Raw genomic sequence first — 21590 nt, 5'->3', positions numbered from 1 at the left:
GGCAAAATGTCCTTCCAGAGCCGGTGAAGGCGAGTACCAATACACTGGGTATCGATGAACATGTTATTTACACAAAATGCAATATGAGGCGCTGTCTAAGATTATTCCTATTGTTCTTATTGTTGTTTCCAGTTGCCTCTAGACACAGCATCCAGCAGGCCTGAGTGGGAGTTTGAGTGGAAAAGTGTGCCGCCAAGAGACCCAACCATGTTCATATGAGCGCTAGACCGCCAGCAGTGTCTTTGGCTCGTTCCCGCCGCAGCGCGCAGTTCAAAATATATCTGTTCATATATGTGTACATATGTGTTAGTATATGTCTTTATGTGCATGCGTGTGTCTGTGTATGTGCGTTTGTATGTGAAAGCTGATTATTCAATGGAGATATATTTGTCACACGCATTGTAATTGTTTCGCTCTTCCGTAGATAATTTTCTTTCAACTTCAGGGCGTGGATCTGCGAGGCGAAAGAACGATGTTAAAAATCGTACTGAGACAGGGAGCCAAGCTAAGCATTCTCTGGGAGTGCGTATTCCTTTTTATAGCAGCGCCCAGAGCCATCGTCTTTGCTACAACAGTTCATTAACAAGTGCATGTGGCTGCGGAGAAGCCGTCGCTCTCTGACTGACATTCTTACACGCCGGGCCTCAGTCAGGGGCGGGATGCTGAGACTGGAATACAGTAGATCTTTCGAAAGACCCACAGACTGCTATTTGCCACTCTCTTTGTTTACTGTCCCTTTTCATCTGGTTCTTTCTTCCTGGCGCTTTCTGTGGCGTCTAGCTTTTTAGCCCTCGCTTTTCTTCCTTCTCCTTGTGAGTCTTTTCTGGCGATGTGTATGTTTCATTCTTCGCATATATTTCTCTTCTCCCGCTTTTCGTTCTATTTCTTCATTTTAATCAATCTTTTCTTTGTTTCTCTTTATTTGTTTTTTTCGGTCATTCTTTTTTCATTTCTGCATTCAAACCTTTTTCACCTTTCGTTTTTTAATTATTTTTTTTCAATTTCTGTTGCTTCCCAGCGCTAATGGTTCATACAGAATTTTAGATAAGATGCCCACAAGACCGACCAAAAAGAGAGCAGCCTTACTCAGTAGCGGCTCTGTGTCAGCGAGGTGATGGGCGGCCGGTGATTGGCTGCTGGCGCGGTTCGTCACCGACTCCACGCACCTGGGCACCAATTGGCGCACAGAGGAGCAGTGGGCGCGCGCAGGGCTGGGCTGCAGGGCCGGGGTCGGCCTGTCCCAGGTGACGTCACGGGCGGCGGGGACTGGAGTCGATGCTGGGGAGGCGGAGGCTGAGAAGCGGATCAGCGCAGGCAGAGGCCGGAGTCCGTCCCTTCAGCTCCCGCAGCGCATCCAACTTTCAAACAAAGTTCAGCCGGAGACAGGAGGAGCCTCAGTGAAAGCCGAAGCCTCAGGCATCAACAGGACCTGCACCTCCAGTCACTTACGGCTACCGCAGCCCCCAGGGCACCTGCACCCCAGAGAGCCCAAGGTTTCGTTTGGGTGTCTGTACTGAGCCCTACGCACTGACAGGTGTCTGCACAGAGATCTGCGCCCTCCAGTGTTCTTCACTCCAGGCGAATCTGCAGGGATCTCGTACATCCTTGCAGGTATCTGCGCCGACAGTTGCACTCTCACGTGTGTCTGCGCCTCCCTTTGCAGGTGTCTTCAAGGATCTCACTCCATCTGTGACCGCACGGAGCTTTGCTCTTCACTGTTACCCTCAGGGAATTTTACAGCTTTGCAGCGGTTTGCGTCTGACCTGCGCGTGCAGGTGCCAGTGTTTCTCTGGCGCACCGAGGCCCGGTATGAGGAGCTGCACCTAAGGCGTCCACGCAGCGCTGCCATGGAAGCCTCCAGCGCCTCGAGTTTTGGCATAGACACCATCCTTTCCGGGGCCAGCCCTGGCACTGACTACCGGCCATGTGAGCGAACTCTGGTGGGGGAATTTCGCGGCCAGACCCCTCTATCGCCTCCCTGCTCGGACATTGACACTGTGGGCAGTGCCCCTTCGTCGCCAATCTCCGTCACATTAGAGCCCGAGCAGCACTGTTTGGGACAGGAGCACCCGCACCACCAGCACCACGGCCAGCACCACCCTCACCTCTGCCAGCAACCCTCCCCCCTGGGCCCCACCGGGGCCGGCGCCAGGACGTCCACCTCGTCCTTCCTCATCAAGGACATTCTGGGCGACAGTAAGCCGCTGGCGGCGTGTGCCCCCTACAGTACCAGCGTGCCCTCCCCGCCGCACCAGCACACGCCGAAAGCGGAAGGAGCCGGCGAGGCCTACCGGCCCAAGTTGGAACAAGACATGCAGGAGGCCAAGAGCAAGATGGAGCGCTCGCGCGAGGAGTCGCACATGGACCTAAAAGGCCACGGTGAGTACCTGAGGCGAGCTACCGAATGGGTGGTGGGGGAGCCGGGAGCCGCCAACAGTGAGCATGTCTGCGAGCCCTCTTCAGACAGACAGGGTAACCACAGAGAGGTGCCAAGACAGGTGTCTTCAGAGAGGGAGGAGGGTGCGTGGGGCCTGAGTAATCTGCAATAAGTGGCCCAGACCCTATTTCAGTCAGAAACAGATTCTAAAGATCCCAGGAAACCACAGGGAGGTCACTTGATCGCCTCTTCGGGGAGGGAGCGTTTGTCAGACCCCTAGGAACCAGCTGGAACTGTTCTACAGCCCTCTCCAGACAGAGAGAGGCATTGGAACTGACCCGGGACTATCTTCCTCTGGAGCGCAATAGGAAGCCACAAAGAGCTGCTCGACATACAGGGGGGGCCGCCAGTGGCTAGCAGAGGGACAGAGAGAGAGCTGGAGAGGTTACTCTTCATACAGGGAGGGCCGCCAGAGGCTAGCAGAGGGACAGAGAGAGAGCTGGAGAGGTTACTCTTCATACAGGGAGGGCCGCCAGAGGCTAGCAGAGGGACAGAGAGAGAGCTGGAGAGGTTACTCTTCATACAGGGAGGGCCGCCAGAGGCTAGCAGAGGGACAGAGAGAGAGCTGGAGAGGTTACTCTTCATACAGGGAGGGCCGCGAGAGGCTAGCAGAGGGACAGAGAGAGAGCTGGAGAGGTTACTCTGCATACAGGGAGGGCCGCCAGAGGCTAGCAGAGGGACAGAGAGAGAGCTGCGAGAGGTTACTCTGCATACAGGGAGGGCCGCCAGAGGCTAGCAGAGGGACAGAGAGAGAGCTGGAGAGGTTACTCTTCATACAGGGAGGGCCGCCAGAGGCTAGCAGAGGGACAGAGAGAGAGCTGGAGAGGTTACTCTTCATACAGGGAGGGCCGCGAGAGGCTAGCAGAGGGACAGAGAGAGAGCTGGAGAGGTTACTCTTCATACAGGGAGGGCCGCGAGAGGCTAGCAGAGGGACAGGGGAGAACTGTCCAGGGTTACTCTTCATACAGGGAGAGCCGCGAGAGCCTAGAAGAGGGACAGAGAGAGAGCTGGAGAGGTTACTCTTCATACAGGGAGGGCCGTGAGAGGCTAGCAGAGGGACAGAGAGAGAGCTGGAGACGTTACTCTTCATAGGGAGAGCCGTGAGAGCCTAGAAGAGGGACAGAGAGAGAGCTGGAGAGGTTACTCTTCATACAGGGAGAGCCGCGAGAGCCTAGCAGAGGGACAGAGAGAGAGCTGGAGAGGTTACTCTTCATACAGGGAGGGCCGTGAGAGGCTAGCAGAGGGACAGAGAGAGAGCTGCGAGAGGTTACTCTTCATACAGGGAGGGCCGCCAGAGGCTAGCAGAGGGACAGAGAGAGAGCTGGAGAGGTTACTCTTCACACAGAGAGGGCCGCGAGAGGCTAGAAGAGGGACAGAGAGAGAGCTGCAAAAGGTTACTCTTCTTACAGGGAGAGTTGCAAGGATCCCGGAGTGCAAGGAGAGAGTGTCTGAGGTGACTCTTCATAGAGAGAGAGTTGAGAGATTTCTGGACTGACAGGAAGCAGCAGCAAGGGCCTCTTCAGGAAGTGCGATCCTCAGCAGCTGCCTGGAACCCAGAGAAAGCTGCTGGAGGTCACTCTTCATACAAGGAGAGCCACACGGGCCCCTGAGAGGAGCAGGGAGTCGCTGGGGGGCCTCTGCAGGCAGAGAGCTGTTGCACCTCACAGAAGCCACAGTGGCCGTCTGGGGCCCTCGCAGACAGGAACGGTATAGGAACTCAAGGAGGGTGTCCCTGAGTCACCTTAAGACATGCATGTCTCCTTGGGATCCGAGGAATCTATTCCCACCCTGTTAAACCTGTCTGGGCCTGTTCCAGGCAGGAAATGTCTCTGGTAATTCCTGGCTGCAAAGTTCCGGCAAACAGTTGATTTCAGGCAGAAAAAGGTCCAAGTGGGGGCAAGGCCCCGATTGTGGCCCGTGACAGGCAGTGAGAGCCCCCTGTGATAGGAACCCAAGCCAGACACCCCGGGGCCTGATCGGAGAGACTGCTTCTTGTGACCTGAAGCGGCCCGGGGCCTTCCCTCCAGCTGCAGCGACAAGAATCTGTCCCAGGGCCACAGTGACTGGAAGGACTCATTGGCTAACAAAACTGGAACACGCCCGGGTGTGCGTGAACAGAGAGCTCCCTCTCTGGGCAGCAGCACTCGCCGGACCTCTCATACCCACCGAAAGGCTGGAGGATTTTGTGATCCAGTGGGAGAAACAAGGGGCTTACCTCTGCTGACCCTGCTGAAGCCATAATACTTATCCCACCCCCTGGAGATGCGAGCGCCTATCCTCTTGCAGAGAAGCAGCCGGCGCTCCCTAAACCCTCCTGCCCGCTCTACCTAGGCCTACTGCCTACCCCGAGCCTCCGGAGACACTCCAGAGACGCTGGAGGCCTCTTCTCTCTAACAGAGACCCTGCCTAACCCCTACCCTCTGGAGACTCCCCGGAGACACCGAGGTCTCTCCTCTCCAACAGGGCCGGTCTAAAACCAGACTGCCCACCCCTGCCACCCGGAGACAGGGGAACTCTCTAAACCAGTACTGGCGATCGCACCAAGGCCCCTTTCCCTATCAGGGCCCTTCTAACGCCCTGCCCTCCCAGGCCGCGACATCTCTCAACCCCACGGAAGCCCCCCCACATCCCACGGAAACACACTGTGCAGAAGAAGAGCGCTGAACGGTGAGGCGCTATGTAAGTAACAGATCATGGGGGAGGCAGCACAGGATGTGTTCGCTCCCGCCGAGACAAGCTGCAACCCCTCGCAGAACTCTTTTCGCGACCCCCGTCCCCACCTGAGGCCTGCGCTGAGGCGCTGTCTGCAGCAATGCGGAGGGTGTGGGGCACGTTTAAAACTGTCAAAAGTGGCCGTGGACTAGTGTCATGCTGTGATCAAAGTGGCTTTCAACTATTATGCATGGAAGGCACTGCCCGGTAATGGCCCGCAGTGAAACCTCCTGTCCAGGACAGTGGGAAGGCATACGGGCCGAGAGGAGGCCCCGCGCCCCTCACACCCGGCTTCGGCTAATCGGGGGTTTGGGGGGCTGCCCACAGCACGCACGGCTCCGCGCTCTTCGCGGTGGCTCTGTGACCTTTCTGGGCACGAGTTTATTGTTTGCATTAATTATAATGGAAACAAAGACCTCTGGGGCGAAACCCATTACATAATCCAGCCCATAAACTGTTTGATTACTTCGGTGCTGCATTCATTTTTGGAATCGCTCCAGTCGTACTTCTGAATCTCACGTTAAGTTTGCGAGGGTTAAACTGTGTAAAATGTAGAGATCCCTGTTATTAATACTCGCTAGATCAGAAATAGGGACGCACGGAGGAGGGTTCGTCACATACCTGTCGATTTCACATACCTGTCGATTCCTGCAGAACTAGAGAACGTTGAAGAGAGACGTTTTACATGAAAATTCAGCATTGCTTTAATGCTCTGTCGTTGTGCGCCCCAAAAGAATTTTTTTCTAATTATGATTCTAGGGATCTGTTTATTTAATTAAAGGCATTAATTGTATTAACAGCAACAACACAACACTTTAGGGAGTAGCTTTTCTAAAGTAGCGAACCGCAGATGGGTGAATGTTAAAATGGGGAGCCGCACAGGTCCGGCCAATGAGAATCGGTGTCGCGCAGCGACCTGCAGGGCTCCAGCAGCCACAGAAACCAGCGGCTGGCGATGAACCGGTCCTCCGGAGCGGCCCAGGCAGCAGCTGCCGAGCCCGGCGCGGATGAGCGCTCGCCGCCCTCCCCAGTGGGGCAATTAGAGAGATTATGGCTCTTCCTGCAGGGAGGATCAAGGCAGCTGCGAGAACTGCCACTGCAGAGACGGACTGACAGATCGATCGCGCCGCATTTCAGCGAAAAACACCACCTTGACAAATAGAGTCGGAAACAGTGGCGCTGTCACCGGGCCGCGCTCCGCGCCCGAGCTCCTCGGCCGTCCCTCTGAGGGCACGGCCCACGCAGGCCAGCCCTCGGAGGGGGGATCGGGATATCCAGGCAGCGGTAGGGCCGCGTGGGCGTCCAGGCATCTGCCCCGGGTAGAGCCGCGCCTGGTGTATTTACTCTTAAAAAACAGACGTGCGGGAAATGTAGGAAATATAACATGCAGAGCTAAGTTAAATCTCAGCCCGTCTGCCTTATTTCATCACCCTATCTACTCTGTCGGTTTAACTATCTATGTAGATGAATTCCTTATTGTGTGGTTCGGGTGCGAATATCTATCTATCTATCTATCTATCTATCTATCTATCTATCTATCTATCCATCAAGGATGTATGTGTGTGTGTTTATATATACATACACACACACACATACACAGGAGTTGGAGTGGAAATTGCAAATATATAATAGTATATATATTCATGTGGGTGCAGCTACACAATCAATATTGTACACAGCTATTACATTGTGCATTCTAGCAATTCCCCTGAAAGTCACACACTGCACCACGATGTATTGATATCCTGAGTGCGTCTTTATTTGTCTGCGCACACTTTCACTTTTCATTGTACACGTTTAATCGAATGATTAACGTTCGGATGCCCTGTCCCACCCTGAATAACATTTGACTGGCTTCACAATTAAAACGAAACTTTTAAGGGAAAATAAAAAATCTATGAAGGATAACAATTGTATATTTTAATTGTTGCAACATTTAAAGAAGATTTGTCGAACATTTCGAAATATATACTTGCTACTGGTTGATTCAATCACAATGCTAACATATATATGTGTGCGTGTGTGTATATATATATATATATATATAAATATACACACACACATATAATAGCTGAAATGTCAAATTAATCGGATGACATATATATATATCTATATATATATATATATATATACATATATATACATATATATATATATATATATATATATATATATATATATATATATATATATATATATATATATATATATATATATATATATACATTGTATTTTATTGATGTTGCGCATTGCAAACCGAAAAGTGTTTCTGTAATTGTGGGCCGTGCTATGAGCTGCTCTCCCACCGGGTCGGAACGGGGTCTAACCGGAGCTATGGGTTCTTTGCTTTAGGCACAAAGGAAGAAGGTGACCGGGAGATCTCCAGCAGCCGGGACAGCCCCCCGGTGCGCGCCAAGAAGCCCCGCAAGGCCAGGACCGCCTTCTCGGACCACCAGCTGAACCAGCTGGAGCGCAGCTTCGAGCGCCAGAAGTACCTGAGCGTGCAGGACCGCATGGACCTGGCCGCAGCCCTCAACCTGACCGACACCCAGGTGAAGACCTGGTACCAGAACCGGAGGTAAGGACCCCCAGTGTGCGCGCGCAGTGAGCAGCTCACAGCGAGGCACGGACACGCAAACTAACACATGGACACAGACAACCACATAAAGACACTCCAGGACAGACACACTGAGAATCACACACACCCTAACACTCGGAGAGGCACGGACACGCAAACTAACACATGGACACAGACAACCACATAAAGACACTCCAGGACAGACACACTGAGAATCACACACACACACCCTAACACTCACAGAGAGGCACGGACACGCTAACTAACACATGAACACACCCACAGACAAACACTCCAGGACAAACGCACTGAGAGGCACGGACACGCAAACTAACACATGGACACATAAAACACTCAAGGAAAAACACACTGAGAAACACACACACACCGTAAACACTCACAGAGGCACGGACACGCAAACTAACACCTGGACACAGACATACACTTAAAAACACTCAAGGACAAGCACACAAGCACCACAAACACTCACCCACTCCGCCAAAACACACCGACAAAATATGACATACACACAACAAAAACATTAACGCACAAGGACAAACACCCAAAGGCAAGTACACTGATAAATACCATACACTCAGCTACACCACAAAACGCACGTTACCAACAGACTAAACCGAAAGACGCGTACGATTAGGGCTTGCTCCAAGCCGAGCTCGCTTGGTCATACGGCTTTCTTCACATGAGCTCATACACACGGACGAAGGTTCAAACACCCCACGCACACAAACATACGTGGCGTTTTAGAGACAGGCACACATGGGTAAGTCCGGGCGCTGGCTCACACACAGGCAGGAGAAGCGAATTTGAGAGCTGGGGCTTGCGCTAAAACATGTCGCATGCACACACCTGTGAGGCTGAGCACATATGTAGACATACACTGCACACATACACACTGTGGCAGCGCATGACCCACGGATGCGTCACTGGTGTACCTGTGAACTCAAATGGGGAAGAGTTATCCCGGTACGGAACGGCATGGCGCGCGCCTTCCAGATGAGACCCGTTGGTAAAGTTACAACATAGCCCCTTGCGCCGCCAGTACGTCACTTTTACCATATTAAAAGTAACGAACCGGCGCCGCAAACGGCTTGTAAATAAGCCCCACCGTGTGGTAGACAAATGTTGCTTGTGAAAGCGGGAGTCCAAGGATGTCACACGCCTTTCGACAGAGTCGGGGCTGCGGTCCACACCTGGCACAGCCCTAGGTGCCCATGATGGCGTCAGCGGAATGAGAACCGCCCGCGTGCCTTTCTATGGAAGTGACGTCAAGGTCAGCAGCTCTAATCGTAACGCCACATCCTCTTGAGGTCGTAGGTTGGAACACATAAAACACGTTCTGAAACAAAAAATGAACGATGTAAATAGATTAAAGATAGTATCTAATACTGTTATTTGTGTGACCAATACTGTTATTTGTGTAAAAAAAATGAGCGTCTTCATACATCGTTTCGACAAATGATGTACAAAATATTCACATTTGGTTATAAAAAAAAGTCTCAGCGTCTAAACAGGCAGTCTCTGAGGCGTGAGTTCCCATGGCACAATTAAAATATATTTACATGCACAGAAACCAGCCCCACAAACCTTACATAAAGATATAACTGGCTCTAATTAATCGAGTCTATGGAAAGGCGTGTGAGCGAATATACACACATGAATAAATGATGCGGGAGCCCGGATGAGAGATCCGGCTCACTGCTCTTCCTGTGTCCCCCGAAGAGGTCCCTGCGCAAGCTCATTATGCCGCCGTGCTCTTGGAGCGTCTTTATAATTCAATTTAGAAGGGCTGGCTTTTTGGTTTTGCTTTTCGCGCTTTTCTGGTGCGGCTGCTCAGCTCGCGGAAGGGGTCGGTGCGCAGGTGTTGCGCAATTTGCGCAGAGCTCCGGACTAGGGCTCGAGATCAGGCTGCCTCTTCCTCCGCGATGTGTCCCAGCCGTTGCCTTCACGTTCTGTCTCATTACATACGGTCTCAGCCACCCTAATTCTGTCGCAAAACATTAGTGTCATTTGCATGCAATCCAAACGTGCGTTGTTGTTTGTTAATTTTTCGCGCGGAGAGTTCAGTCCACTCATAGACTTAGTGAAGCGGACAAAAAGCAAATAAGGCAGGGTAGCACCCGGCCTGCACTGGAGGAGTGAGTGTGGCTTATTGGATGCGCACCTGGAGCCCAAACCGCGCCAGATACTTGGGTTCTTCAGCCTAATTTACCCCTCTCAGTAAAGTCTTCCGGACACTGAACACCTTTCAGTGTATCCTTACTTCCGGTGAAGCTCCCAGTGTATCCTTACTTCCCGTGTGACTTAATTCCTTTCAGTCTATCCTTACTTCCGGTGAAGCTCCCAGTGTATTCTTACTTCCCGTGTGACTTAATTCCTTTCAGTCTATCCTTACTTCCGGTGAAGCTCCCAGTGTATCCTTACTTCCCGTGTGACTTAATTCCTTTCAGTCTATCCTTACTTCCGGTGAAGCTCCCAGTGTATCCTTACTTCCCGTGTGACTTAATTCCTTTCAGTCTATCCTTACTTCCGGTGAAGCTCCCAGTGTATCCTTACTTCCCGTGTGACTTAATTCCTTTCAATGTATCCTGACTTCCGGTAAGACCAAGAACTTTTCATTGCATTCTTTCTTGCTGTAAGGCTGAGGGGTACTGAGGATTTACAGTACAAAATCAGGTGCAGGTGGGATTGGGGGAAGTTACGCCGGCGACTGTGGAGGCAGGAAAGTGCAGCCGTAGCCCCACACGACACACTTGAGAGGGTTGTCACGCTGCGTGCCCGGTACCATTTTCCTGCTAATTTGGGCCCAGTGCCTGGAGAGGGCAGGCCGCAGAGGACCCGCCGTGATAGGTCTGTGATGGGTGCGCACGTGCACTCGTTGAACTCTCCCTCTGCACTGTGCCCTGTGCCCGACGCAAGGCCCCACCTGAGAGTGCGGCTCCCTCGACGCGCCGCCGCGTCTGCGCACACCTGCTGCCGGCGTTGGAACTTCAGTTTCTCCCGTGCCCGGCAGCAGTATCCCCTCGCTGCCCCTGTCCCGTCACTCGCGTGCCCATCGTCAGCAGGTGGAGGATGCCCACCCAAGGGATCTGGTGCCCATGCAGCCCTGCTCCTCTTCCTCATCGCAGGCCTCCCCTGCAGTGCTCGCCACGTGCCCTTCTTCCCACCGCCAGTTCAACGTTCAAATCTCCACTTTTAACAGCGTCTACGTGCACTTACATCTACCACGTTTTTCCATATTTTTCATGACAAGAGCCTCCAAAACGAGCATGTTCTCGTCTACTCTTTATCAATGCCACACACAGACCGGCCTGGATGTAACGTGAGCCCGCGCATTTGCGTGTTTCCCACTCCTCAGTTTTTGTGCACCCTGTCGTATTTGTCTGCCCCTCTCCCCCAGTTTTACGTCTCTCCTCCCCGTGTACAGTGGTTCCTCGCGCTGCCCTGCCTTCATGTTGATGTGTGTACCCGGCCTGTCCTTGATGCTGTTTTTTCGTCCGTGGGTCTCTAGCCATCTGTGTGCAGACCCCTGACCCCTTCCCCTGTTCACCCCTCCGCCCCGACCAGCGTGTACAAGCCGTGCCGCCCTTCCCTCTTCTTGCGCGCGCTACCGTCCAACCAGTGTGTACAGGCATCCCCGCCTGAGTCCACTGAGGCGCATTCACCCAAACAGCGGTTATAACCTTCTACCTCTTTCTGTGGTATACCTCTTTGTCTTGTGTGTCCTGTTCACTTCCTGCCATATCCCCTATATTTTATAACTTGATCAATTAAGTTATATCTTTATTAACGTCCCTTCCTTTTACCGATATGATTTTTTGTCTCAGTCAATTTTAAGTTCATATTTGTTTTTCCCGCCCTCTCTGTGCCTTGCTACACGCAGTGTAAATTGTTAATTACTCTTTTGCCCTTATGCAGACGTGCTGCACGTTGTAAATGTCTGGCTTGCTCCTCCCCATACCATATCTCACAGTGTAAATTGATGTATGTGCATTTTCCCCTTTCCACACTCTATCCAATTCAGTGTACACGACTCCCCTTCGTCACACCACGTCACATTCTGTGTACACGAAAGTGTGTTGATATGGCCCGCCTGCATAAATCAGCCCCCTGCGGGGTCTATATATGTTCGTATCTCGTCGCCATATAGTATCCGTGCAGTGTGTATTAATATATGACTGTCCTCGTCGCCATACCATTCTCATGTAGTGTATATACAATACCGTACTCTCCAGTATATGTCAATCTGTGTCCGTATGCTCTCCGTCATACTAAATTCAGGCAGTGCACACTAATATCTATTAATTCCCGTACCTTACAGTATTTGTAAATGTATACCTATAGTGTTATTCCATACACCAGATCCTTCCCCGTGCATATTATTATACTTCCTTGTGTAGGTCCTCAAGGCCATATTCTCTGCAGTGTTTATTATTATAAGTGCGTATAACATTTACCCCTATAGCTCTGTATACTTTTTATCCACACCATATATTCAACAGAGTATTTGCGCAAATTCATATTCCCCATACCGTGTCCTCTTAGTGCCATGCCTCCCCATATCTCCTTGTAATGCATAGTAATAAAAACCGTGTATATTATCGCGTGTGTGTATTTCCCTTCCTGTGGCCCTTATTGCGGGTATAGTACTTGCAGTTCCGCCATTATTTCCGTTCCTGTGGTCCCACATCACCCATGTCAACAATCAATGTAAACGTGCGCTGTTATTTCCTATACGTTGCCCCAGCAGTATATTTATATAGACATGTGTTCAGATGTCGATCCCCGCAGTGAACATCTGCTCCCTGCTCACTTCCCCAGCCTTGTATTTTGAATATTTTTTGAATCCGTATTTTTCTATTGGCCCCTCTCGGAGCACGGCGTAGTGTCGTTTCCTTGCCCGCGTCCTTTCCTCGCAGTGTATATTCACGGTTGTGTCTCGCTCCAGGGCAGTGTATAGGGCAGTGTATATTCACGGTTGCATCTCGCTCCTGGGCAGTGTATAGGGCAGTGTATATTCACGGCGTTATCTTGCTCCTGGGCAGTGTAAATTCACGGTTGCATCTCGCTCCTGGGCAGTGTATAGGGCAGTGTATATTCACGGTTGCATCTCGCTCCTGGGCAGTGTATAGGGCAGTGTATATTCACGGTTGCATCTCGCTCCTGGGCAGTGTAAATTCACGGTTGTGTCTCGCTCCTGGGCAGTGTATAGGGCAGTGTGTATGCACGGTTGCATCTCGCTCCTGGGCAGTGTATAGGGCAGTGTATATTCACGGTTGCATCTCGCTCCTGGGCAGTGTATAGGGCAGTGTATATTCACGGTTGCATCTCGCTCCAGGGCAGTGTATAGGGCAGTGTGTATGCACGGTTGCATCTCGCTCCTGGGCAGTGTATAGGGCAGTGTGTATGCACGGTTGCATCTCGCTCCTGGGCAGTGTATAGGGCAGTGTATATTCACGGTTGCATCTCGCTCCTGGGCAGTGTATAGGGCAGTGTATATTCACGGTTGCATCTCGCTCCTGGGCAGTGTATAGGGCAGTGCATATTCACGGTTGCATCTCGCTCCTGGGCAATGTATAGGGCAGTGTATATTCACGGTTGCATCTCGCTCCTGGGCAGTGTATAGGGCAGTGTATATTCACGGTTGCATCTCGCTCCAGGGCAGTGTATAGGGCAGTGTATATTCACGGTTGCATCTCGCTCCTGGGCAGTGTATAGGGCAGTGTATATTCACGGTTGCATCTCGCTCCTGGGCAGTGTATAGGGCAGTGTATATTCACGGTTGCATCTCGCTCCAGGGCAGTGTATAGGGCAGTGTATATATGCACGGTTGCATCTCGCTCCTGGGCAGTGTATAGGGCAGTGCATATTCACGGTTGCATCTCGCTCCTGGGCAGTGTATAGGGCAGTGTATATTCACGGTTGCATCTCGCTCCTGGGCAGTGTATAGGGCAGTGTATATTCACGGTTGCATCTCGCTCCAGGGCAGTGTATAGGGCAGTGTATATTCACGGTTGCATCTCGCTCCTGGGCAGTGTATATTCACGGTTGCATCTCGCTCCTGGGCAGTGTATAGGGCAGTGTATATTCACGGTTGCGTCTCGCTCCTGGGCAGTGTATAGGGCAGTGTATATTCACGGTTGCGTCTCGCTCCTGGGCAGTGTATAGGGCAGTGTATATTCACTGTTGTGTCTCGGTCCAGGGCAGTGTGTATTCACGGTTGGGTCTCGGTCCAGGGCAGTGTACATTAGTTGTGTTCATCGCTGACCAGATGTTGATGCGAGCAGTGAGCTCTCATGGCGTGCTCACCCGTGCTCACGTGTCATTCCCAGCAGTGTATATAAGTGGTAGTGCCCATATGTTCCAAGCAGTGTGCATACGTGTTTATCTCCATCCAGTGCTCACACACCCAATCACTGGAATGCACATACATGCTTGTGCACGCTTGCTCACTTGTTCCGAGCTTTACTTACAGATGGCTATGCTCACCCCCACGCTCACACGATGACCCAAGGAGTGTATATGGATGTTTGTGCTCACCCCACGCTCACACGATGATCCTAGCAGCATATACTTGCTTGTGCACGCCCCACGCTCACACGATGATCTCAGCAGCACATATATGTGCTTGTGCTCACCCCACGCTCACCCGAAGTTCACAGAAGCACATATATGTGCTTGTGCTCGCCCCACACTCACATGATCCCAGCAACTAATAAACATTCTCCTGTGCTCACGCTCTGGGTTACTAGCAGATCCCACCTTCATACCCACATGCTGTTCTTTAAAATGTTTACATGTTTGCGCTCACAAGTTGATCCAGCAGTGCATACGCATGTTGGTGCTCACTGTCCTGCCTAGACGCCCTTTCTGCCAGTGTGTATCTAGGTCTGATCACATGTTGATCCCAGCAGTGTATGTTTAATTTAGCGCTCACCTTCGGGCTCACACGATGTTTTTTCATTTATATCTATATATCTCTCTCTCTATATATATACATATATATACACACACATATATAATATACATATAAACACAGAGATACATAATATATATTAGTGATTACACGTTGATCCCAGCAGTGAAAATACACTTGTGTGTGCTCCTTCGTGCTCGCGTGCTGTTCTTCGCAGAGTATTTTCAAAGTTATAATCAATTCTTGCTCACTTGTTCTAAGCTCTCTATATGTGTGTGCTCACCCCGAGCTCGTTCTGTGCAGTGAACACTCACGGCCATGCTCACACGATGCTCTCTTGTTTGTAAGTTCTCTAGCTGTGCTCACTTCAAGCTCACCTCGTTCTGTGCAGTGAATGCTCATGCTTATGCGCACATCTTGTTCACTTGTTCTATGTTCTCTCTGTGCTTGTGCTCTCATCGTGCACACAATACTCACCCCAGCCTTGTTCTCTTCTCCTCCAGGACAAAGTGGAAGCGGCAGACGGCGGTGGGCCTGGAGCTGCTGGCCGAGGCGGGCAACTACTCGGCCCTGCAGAGAATGTTCCCCTCGCCCTATTTCTACCACCCGAGCCTGCTGAGCAGCATGGACAGCACCACGGCAGCGGCAGCGGCCGCAGCCATGTACAGCAGCATGTACCGGACTCCCCCAGCCCCCCACCCGCAGTTGCAGCGGCCCCTGGTGCCGCGGGTCCTAATCCATGGCCTGGGGCCCGGCGGACAGCCTGCCCTGAACCCCATACCCGGCACTCCGCACCCGCGGTGAGAGGGCACCCCTAGAGACCGTCACAACCAGGACAGACTGACGCAAAGTCGGGGCCAGGAGCCCTGGACGGAGCTAAGACTCGTATCACGGGAGCTGCTGCTGGGCCGGTGTGCTCATTCTGCACCGGGACAAATCACGGGGGCGCGCCTAGGAAACTGGACTGAATCCGAGCAGCCGTCTCTCGCCGCCTCCTAACACGACACCTCGCCTCACTCAGAGCACGGACTCGAGGCCCTGCAGCCGGAGTCTACCCCAGAAGTGATACCCTCGAGGTGCTGCTGAAATTCCTCCACAGGCCGAGAGCTGGACCGGGGAACCCTTGAGACTCTGCGAGGAGATAAACACAGAGAACAGACTGTAGTGTCCCCCCAGCCCAGGCACGAGGGTAAAGCCGAGAACTTTGCACTGATTTCTCATGACCTTTTCTTCCTGAAAAGCGGCATGCCCCGTCCTAAAAAAGATATTTAGATTTGGGAAGGCCGAGTGATATATCATATTTATTATATGTCGTCCCCAGAAAGTTCTCTTATATACCTTAATACTGAAACTTTTCTTTACATTTCTTTTTTCCGGTTCAGTAAAATAAATGCTTAGCTGAGAAGTATAGGCTTTTTTTGTGATTGAAATTTTAATAAAATAAATTTTATCTTTTTTTAACAAATGTTTGAAACCCAAGTAAAGTAATTTTGCTGAAGATAATTTGTAAGGATTATGGTTCACATACAGAAGGAAAAAAGTATTCCAGTCAGCTGCAAAAAGAAAAAAAAGAATCTTGCAAAGTTTAATGCTGTGCACTTTTCAGTCCTAACCATTCTGTTTTGAGTGTACGGTGTTTATAGGAGGGGCTGGGCAGGGTGTTCTCCTGCAGCCATTAAATTCGTTAAGGTACTTTGAATAGTTTATCTCTACAAAGACAGGCTGGGCTGCAGGTTTTATAGCCCTTGTTTCTCGGTGACCCGAGCCCTGAGTGCCCGGCGTCCATTCTGGGGCCAGTTTAAAGACAGGCCTGCCTCGGCTCAGCGCTCGTCTGCTGTCTGTCCTCTCCTCTGCCTTCTTTGAATATTTAAGGGCCGGCCGGGGTTGTGGAGGGCTCGCAGGGCTGGGTGGGCTGTCTGGGAACCGAGGGTGTGCGCTGCCCGGCCTGGCAGCTGTTCCGGAGCCGGCCAGAAGCTCACAGCAACAGACAGCGAGCGGGAGGCGGCTTCGAGTGAGCAATTATGAGCCAGGCGGGGAGGAGAAGGCGAAAAACAAAGAAACAATAAACAAGGAAGACAGCGAAGGAAGGGGGGAGGGGGTCGGTGGGAGAAGGCGGTTCTCGGCCGCTCCCCCACACACTCTTACTGCTTGGAGCGGTCACTGCGGGGCACGTGTTGGGAGTCACATCGAGACACCTCAGGCGAGAGCGAGCGGGGAGAGGAGACCCATCGCGCCGCACGTTCTGTGTGACATACATTTCGCTGATACGGGGACGTTTCCAAACGTAATTCCTGCACCCATGACGTTAATTAGCACCTTGGTGTGCTGCACTAATCCTGAGCTCAGTGTGAATCAAGTGTGATAGAGCCCGCTGCTGCACCAGTGCACCGGCCGCCACGTCCGGGTCAGGAAAACGTCAGCTAACGCGCAGCGCACGTGCAAGGAGCAAGACCCTATGTCCATATGACGGGTACCATGGTGCGAATGTTACTATATCCCGCCCTTTAGTGTGCGTGGGGCGAAATGATGTTCTCTTCTTAACAGCAGTCTTAAAGCAGTTGGAGAAAGGCTGACACATCGCCCAGACGTTGCAGGGCAGGATAGTGACAGCCCACCCGTTTAGGGAGATGAGAGACTCGACAGGTCATTTTGGCGCCCGTTTGTTAGGCGAGGGCGAGTTAGGCAGGAGCGCTCCACCAGAGTGCAGTTCAGATCGAACTGGTTGGGATGAGGACACATTATCCGAGACTGGCTCAGACAAGTGTGCTTTCACTAGCTGTGGTTAGATCCGTGCGATTTATCCGAGACTGGCTCAAATAAGGCTGCTTCAACTCATAGTGGTTGGCTGAGAGTGTTTAGATCAAAGCGATTTAACAAAGACTGGCTCAAATAAGGCTGCTTCAACTCATAGTGGTTTGGCTGAGAGTGGTTAGATCAGAGCGATTTAACAAAGACTGGCTCAAATAAGGCAGCTTCAACTCATAGTGGTTTGGCTGAGAGTGGTTAGAGCAGAGCTATTTAGCAAAGACTGGCTCAAATAAGGCTGCCTCAGCTCATAGAGGTTTGGCTGAGAGTGGTTAGATCTGAGCGATTCATCCGAGACTGGCTCAAATAAACGTGGTTTAACTAAACGTGGTTTATCTGGGAGTGGTTAGATCAGAGCGATTTATCCGAGCCCGGCTCAGGTAGTGTGCTTTAACTCAAAGTATGTTTAGCTGAGAGGGGTTAGACCAGCGCTTTACCTGTGATTGGCTCGGATAAGTGTGCTTTAACTAATCGTGGTTTAGCTGAGAGTGATTAGCTCAGAGAGATGTATCTGTGACTGGCTTCGGCGAACGTTCTTTAACTCAAAGTGGTTTGGCTGAGCTGGTTAGATTAGAGCGATTTATGTGTGACTGGCTTCCTTCAGCTGACAGCGGTTTGGCTGGTTGCAGTTCAAATGAAAGTGATTTAGTGGAGAGTGATTCACTGAGACCGATTTAGACGATTACTTTATAACTCAAAGTGGGTAACAGAGTGCAGTTCAGATGGGTGCGGGGACCTTAAGACTGACTTATTCACGCCTGGCTTAGCTGATTGTGGTTTAGCTGGAACTATTTGGCTGAGGGGTGTTTAGGGCAGGGTGAGTTATGTGGCAATGTTTGAGCTAAATGCGGTTCAGTTGACTGAGATTTAACCGAGAATGATTTCGGTGAGTGATATTTAACGGACTGTGTTATGGTTGAGAGTGCTTTATCTGAGTGTGGTTTGGTTGAGTGTGGTTTTGCTGCGTGGGTCAGCTGAGTTTACCGTAGACAGGGTGTAGTTTAGCCGCCTGCACATTAGCTGATCGTAGTTTAGTTGATTACCTTTAGCTGGGCGAGCTTCAGCTGGCAGTGGTTTACCCTGGCACGGACCTGCTGAGAAGGTAAACCTCTCTAAACTAACACACGCTCACCTAAAAGGCTCAGTGTTGCTTACATCGGAGGTGTGGTTAACCAAAGTCGATTAGCCGAATGTGGTTTAGGGAAGTGGTCCAAATAAATGCGATTCAGCTGGGAGTCGTTAGGCAGAGGTTAGTTAGTTGACGGTGGTTTAACCGGAGGTGCTTTTCGGGGGCTGGGGTGGGGGTGGGGTGTATTTTACCTGAATGTGGTTTAAAAGAGAGTGGTCCGACTGAGTATGGGAGAGCTGAGAGTGACTTGCTATAACATGGTTTCGCCGAATGTGGTGTATGCAAGTTTCGTGTATGTGAGAGTGCTTCAGTTAGTTCTGGGTTAGCTGAGAGGGCTTTAGCTGAGTGGTTCAACCGAGCGGGGTTTATGGGATAGCAGGTGTGCTGGTCAGGTTAGACACATTTACCCTGAAAGTCGTTTAGCTGAGTGCAGGTTGGCTAAAAATAATTTATATGAGTGTGGTTCAACTGAGCTTGGCTAAACTGAAATTGGCTATTCGGAAAATCGTTTGGTAAATGCTGTTTAACTAGCAAGGTTTAGCAGACCGTGGATTACCTGAGAACGATTTACATGAGAATGGTTGAGTGGAAAGAGGGTTAGGTTACTATGGTTTAGCTGACAGCGCGGTAGGTTAGTATGTGTTAGATGAATGTGATTTGGGTCAGCTCAGCGGGACCGCGCTGAGGAGTTTATCCAAGGGTGGCTGACGCGCAGTGGCTTAGAGGAGTACGGGTTGGGTTAAACGGGTGCCTGGTCTGCAGTTCTGCTAAAAGTATCTCAGATGAGAGTGTAAGGATGGCAGAGGGATGGCTGAGGATGGTTTCAATAGGAGCGATTCAAAGGAGATGTTTGTGATGTAACTAGTGCTGGTTACAGGAGAGGGATATATGTGATTTTGGTTCAGCTGAGAGTGGTTTACATGAGTGTGACTTAGCTGAGAGTTGCTTAGATGAGTGCGGTTTGGGTTACAGAAGTGCGGTTTGGGTTAGAAGAGCACGTGGTTTGGAAGAATGGGGTTTAGGTGCTTGAGGTGTAACTGAGAGTGGTTTACATGAGTACTGTTTAGTTAATGGCGTGTGACTAAGTGTGGTTTACATGATAGAGGTATGGCTGAGAACGTTTTCAATGAGAGTGATTTAAACGAGATGATTGAGGTTTAGCTGGGAGTGGTTTACAGGAGAGGTGATTGTGGTTTGACCGAGGGTGGTTTACAAGAGAGGGGTTTAGGTGATTGTTGTTTAGCTGAGACTTGTTTACATGATTAAAGTTGAGGTATTAGAGTGTGGCTGAGAACGTTTTAAATGAGAGCGATTTAAAGGAGATGGGTATTGTGTAACTGAGAGGGGCTTACAGGAGCGGTGGTTGTGGTTTGACCGAGGGTGGTTTGCAAGAGAGGGATTTGGGTGATTGTTGTTTAGCTGAGACTTCTTTGCATGATTAAAGTTTAGGTATTAGAGTGTGGCTGAGAACGTTTTCAGTGAGAGCGATTTAAAGGAGATGGGTATGGTGTAACTGAGAGGGGCTTACAGGAGAGAAGTGTTTGTGGTTTAACTGAGGGTGGTATACCGGAGAGGGGTTTGGGTGATTGTGGTTTAGGTAAGAGAGTTTGACATGAACATGGTATAGATTTTAGAGGTGTTTCTGAGAATGTTTTCAAAGACAGTAATGAAAACGAGGTGTTTGTGGTTTCACTGAGAGCAGTTTATAGGAGACCGGTTTGGGGGATTGTGGTTTGGCAGGAAGTGGTTTTAAGGAGCGTGGCTCGGCTGCATGAATATAACACCGCAGGGGCGTCTCTGCCTCTCTTCAAAGGTTAGGACGCTCCGCCAGGGCTTGGCGAGGCAGGCGTGATCAGTCATGGGGGCGATAATCCCGACCCTTTGAAGGGGGATAATATTTTTCTTTAGAATTAGGAAGATATGCAGCAATTACGCATGAAAGATTCATGCCAGCGGAGCTCGGCAGCCCTACTGGGGGCTGTGGCCGGCGGCCTGCTCTCTGTGGGTTTTTACTCTGCACCGACACCGCCCCCGGGCACATTTAGTTGGGCTTTGCTAATTAGGGGACGGTTTGCTGATTTCTCTGCTAATAAATTTGCGTTACAACCATATTGACCTCTGCTTCGGTGTAACAAAAGGAGCGGGACCAGGGCCCGCCCCCTCGTTAGCCCTCTCTGGCAAAAGGGGCGCGGGTGGTTTCAACTTCTGCAAGGCAGCGCAGCCCCGGCCCCACCCCCCCCCCCCCAGTGTGTGATCCGAGAGACTCAACAATCGCAAATCCCCTGCCAGCCTTACTTGTATATCTCTGACGTCTGGACCATCTCTTTACACGTCATCAACAGCAAGGACCATGCCCGAGACGGGGCCAACATGCAAGTGATGGAATTCAATTGATAACACCTCTGGAAAATAAATATAATATTACCTGTCCTTCAACAGCTACGCGTCCTAAATAAATGTAAGCATTTAAAAAGTCACGGTTTGGGAATAGGACTTATGGTTGTGTGTGTGCCCGGCGCGCGAGCTGGTGTCTATATGTGCCTCTTGATATATATAAATACATATTTATATATACAAATGTACCTATATGTATTTGAACATTTACGCAGACACATACACACAACCATATAACCCCCCCACACACACATACAGAGTGCAATATGATTTTTTTAAACATTGTCGCACTCTCATTCAGATCAGACAGATTCTCAGCAAAATAAAGTAACTCAATAATTTTACAAGCTTTACTTTAGATCGAGAAGGCTTTCTGTTGTTGTTTTCTAAGCTGCGTCTTTACTTTTTTGACTGTGGTTACCCACCACAATTTTTCCCACTTTTTCCTTTGTCTCGGAATTTACAGCACCAGTGCCTGCCCTTTCATTGAAATATTTGGGATTGTTGGTCATGAATGTTCTTTTTGTGCAGTACTCCGTAAATATGCGGAATAAAACTCGTTCGTTTGAAACGTGTGCTTGTTCTCTGCAGGTCGTTGCAT

At 50.6% G+C, this 21590-nt stretch overlaps 1 protein-coding gene across 1 annotated transcript; it reads left to right on the top strand.

The window, feature by feature from the left end:
- The first annotated feature begins 1314 nt into the window (after positions 1-1314).
- On the top strand, positions 1315-16030 carry BARHL2 (BarH like homeobox 2). Its single transcript, XM_085600130.1, has 3 exons — positions 1315-2379; positions 7502-7727; positions 15165-16030. Exons 1-3 carry the CDS (start codon positions 1848-1850, stop codon positions 15463-15465), a joined length of 1059 nt encoding a protein of 352 aa, XP_085456256.1. The 5' UTR covers positions 1315-1847; the 3' UTR covers positions 15466-16030.
- The last annotated feature ends 5560 nt before the right edge of the window (positions 16031-21590 follow it).

This window comes from Triturus cristatus, chromosome 4_2, assembly GCF_964204655.1.
Source record: "Triturus cristatus chromosome 4_2, aTriCri1.1, whole genome shotgun sequence".
Lineage (NCBI taxonomy): Eukaryota > Metazoa > Chordata > Amphibia > Caudata > Salamandridae > Triturus > Triturus cristatus.
The sequence above is the reverse complement of the archived record's forward strand: the minus strand, read 5'-3'. Positions and strand labels throughout refer to the sequence as shown.

Bases quoted from the DNA above. Each gene is read 5' to 3' on its own strand.
- BARHL2 (XM_085600130.1), top strand. From the start codon at position 1,848: ATGGAAGCCTCCAGCGCCTCGAGTTTTGGCATAGACACCATCCTTTCC. The intron at 2,380-7,501 runs GTGAGTACCTGA...TCTTTGCTTTAG, and splicing joins CATGGACCTAAAAGGCCACG to GCACAAAGGAAGAAGGTGAC. The intron at 7,728-15,164 runs GTAAGGACCCCC...CTTCTCCTCCAG, and splicing joins ACCTGGTACCAGAACCGGAG to GACAAAGTGGAAGCGGCAGA.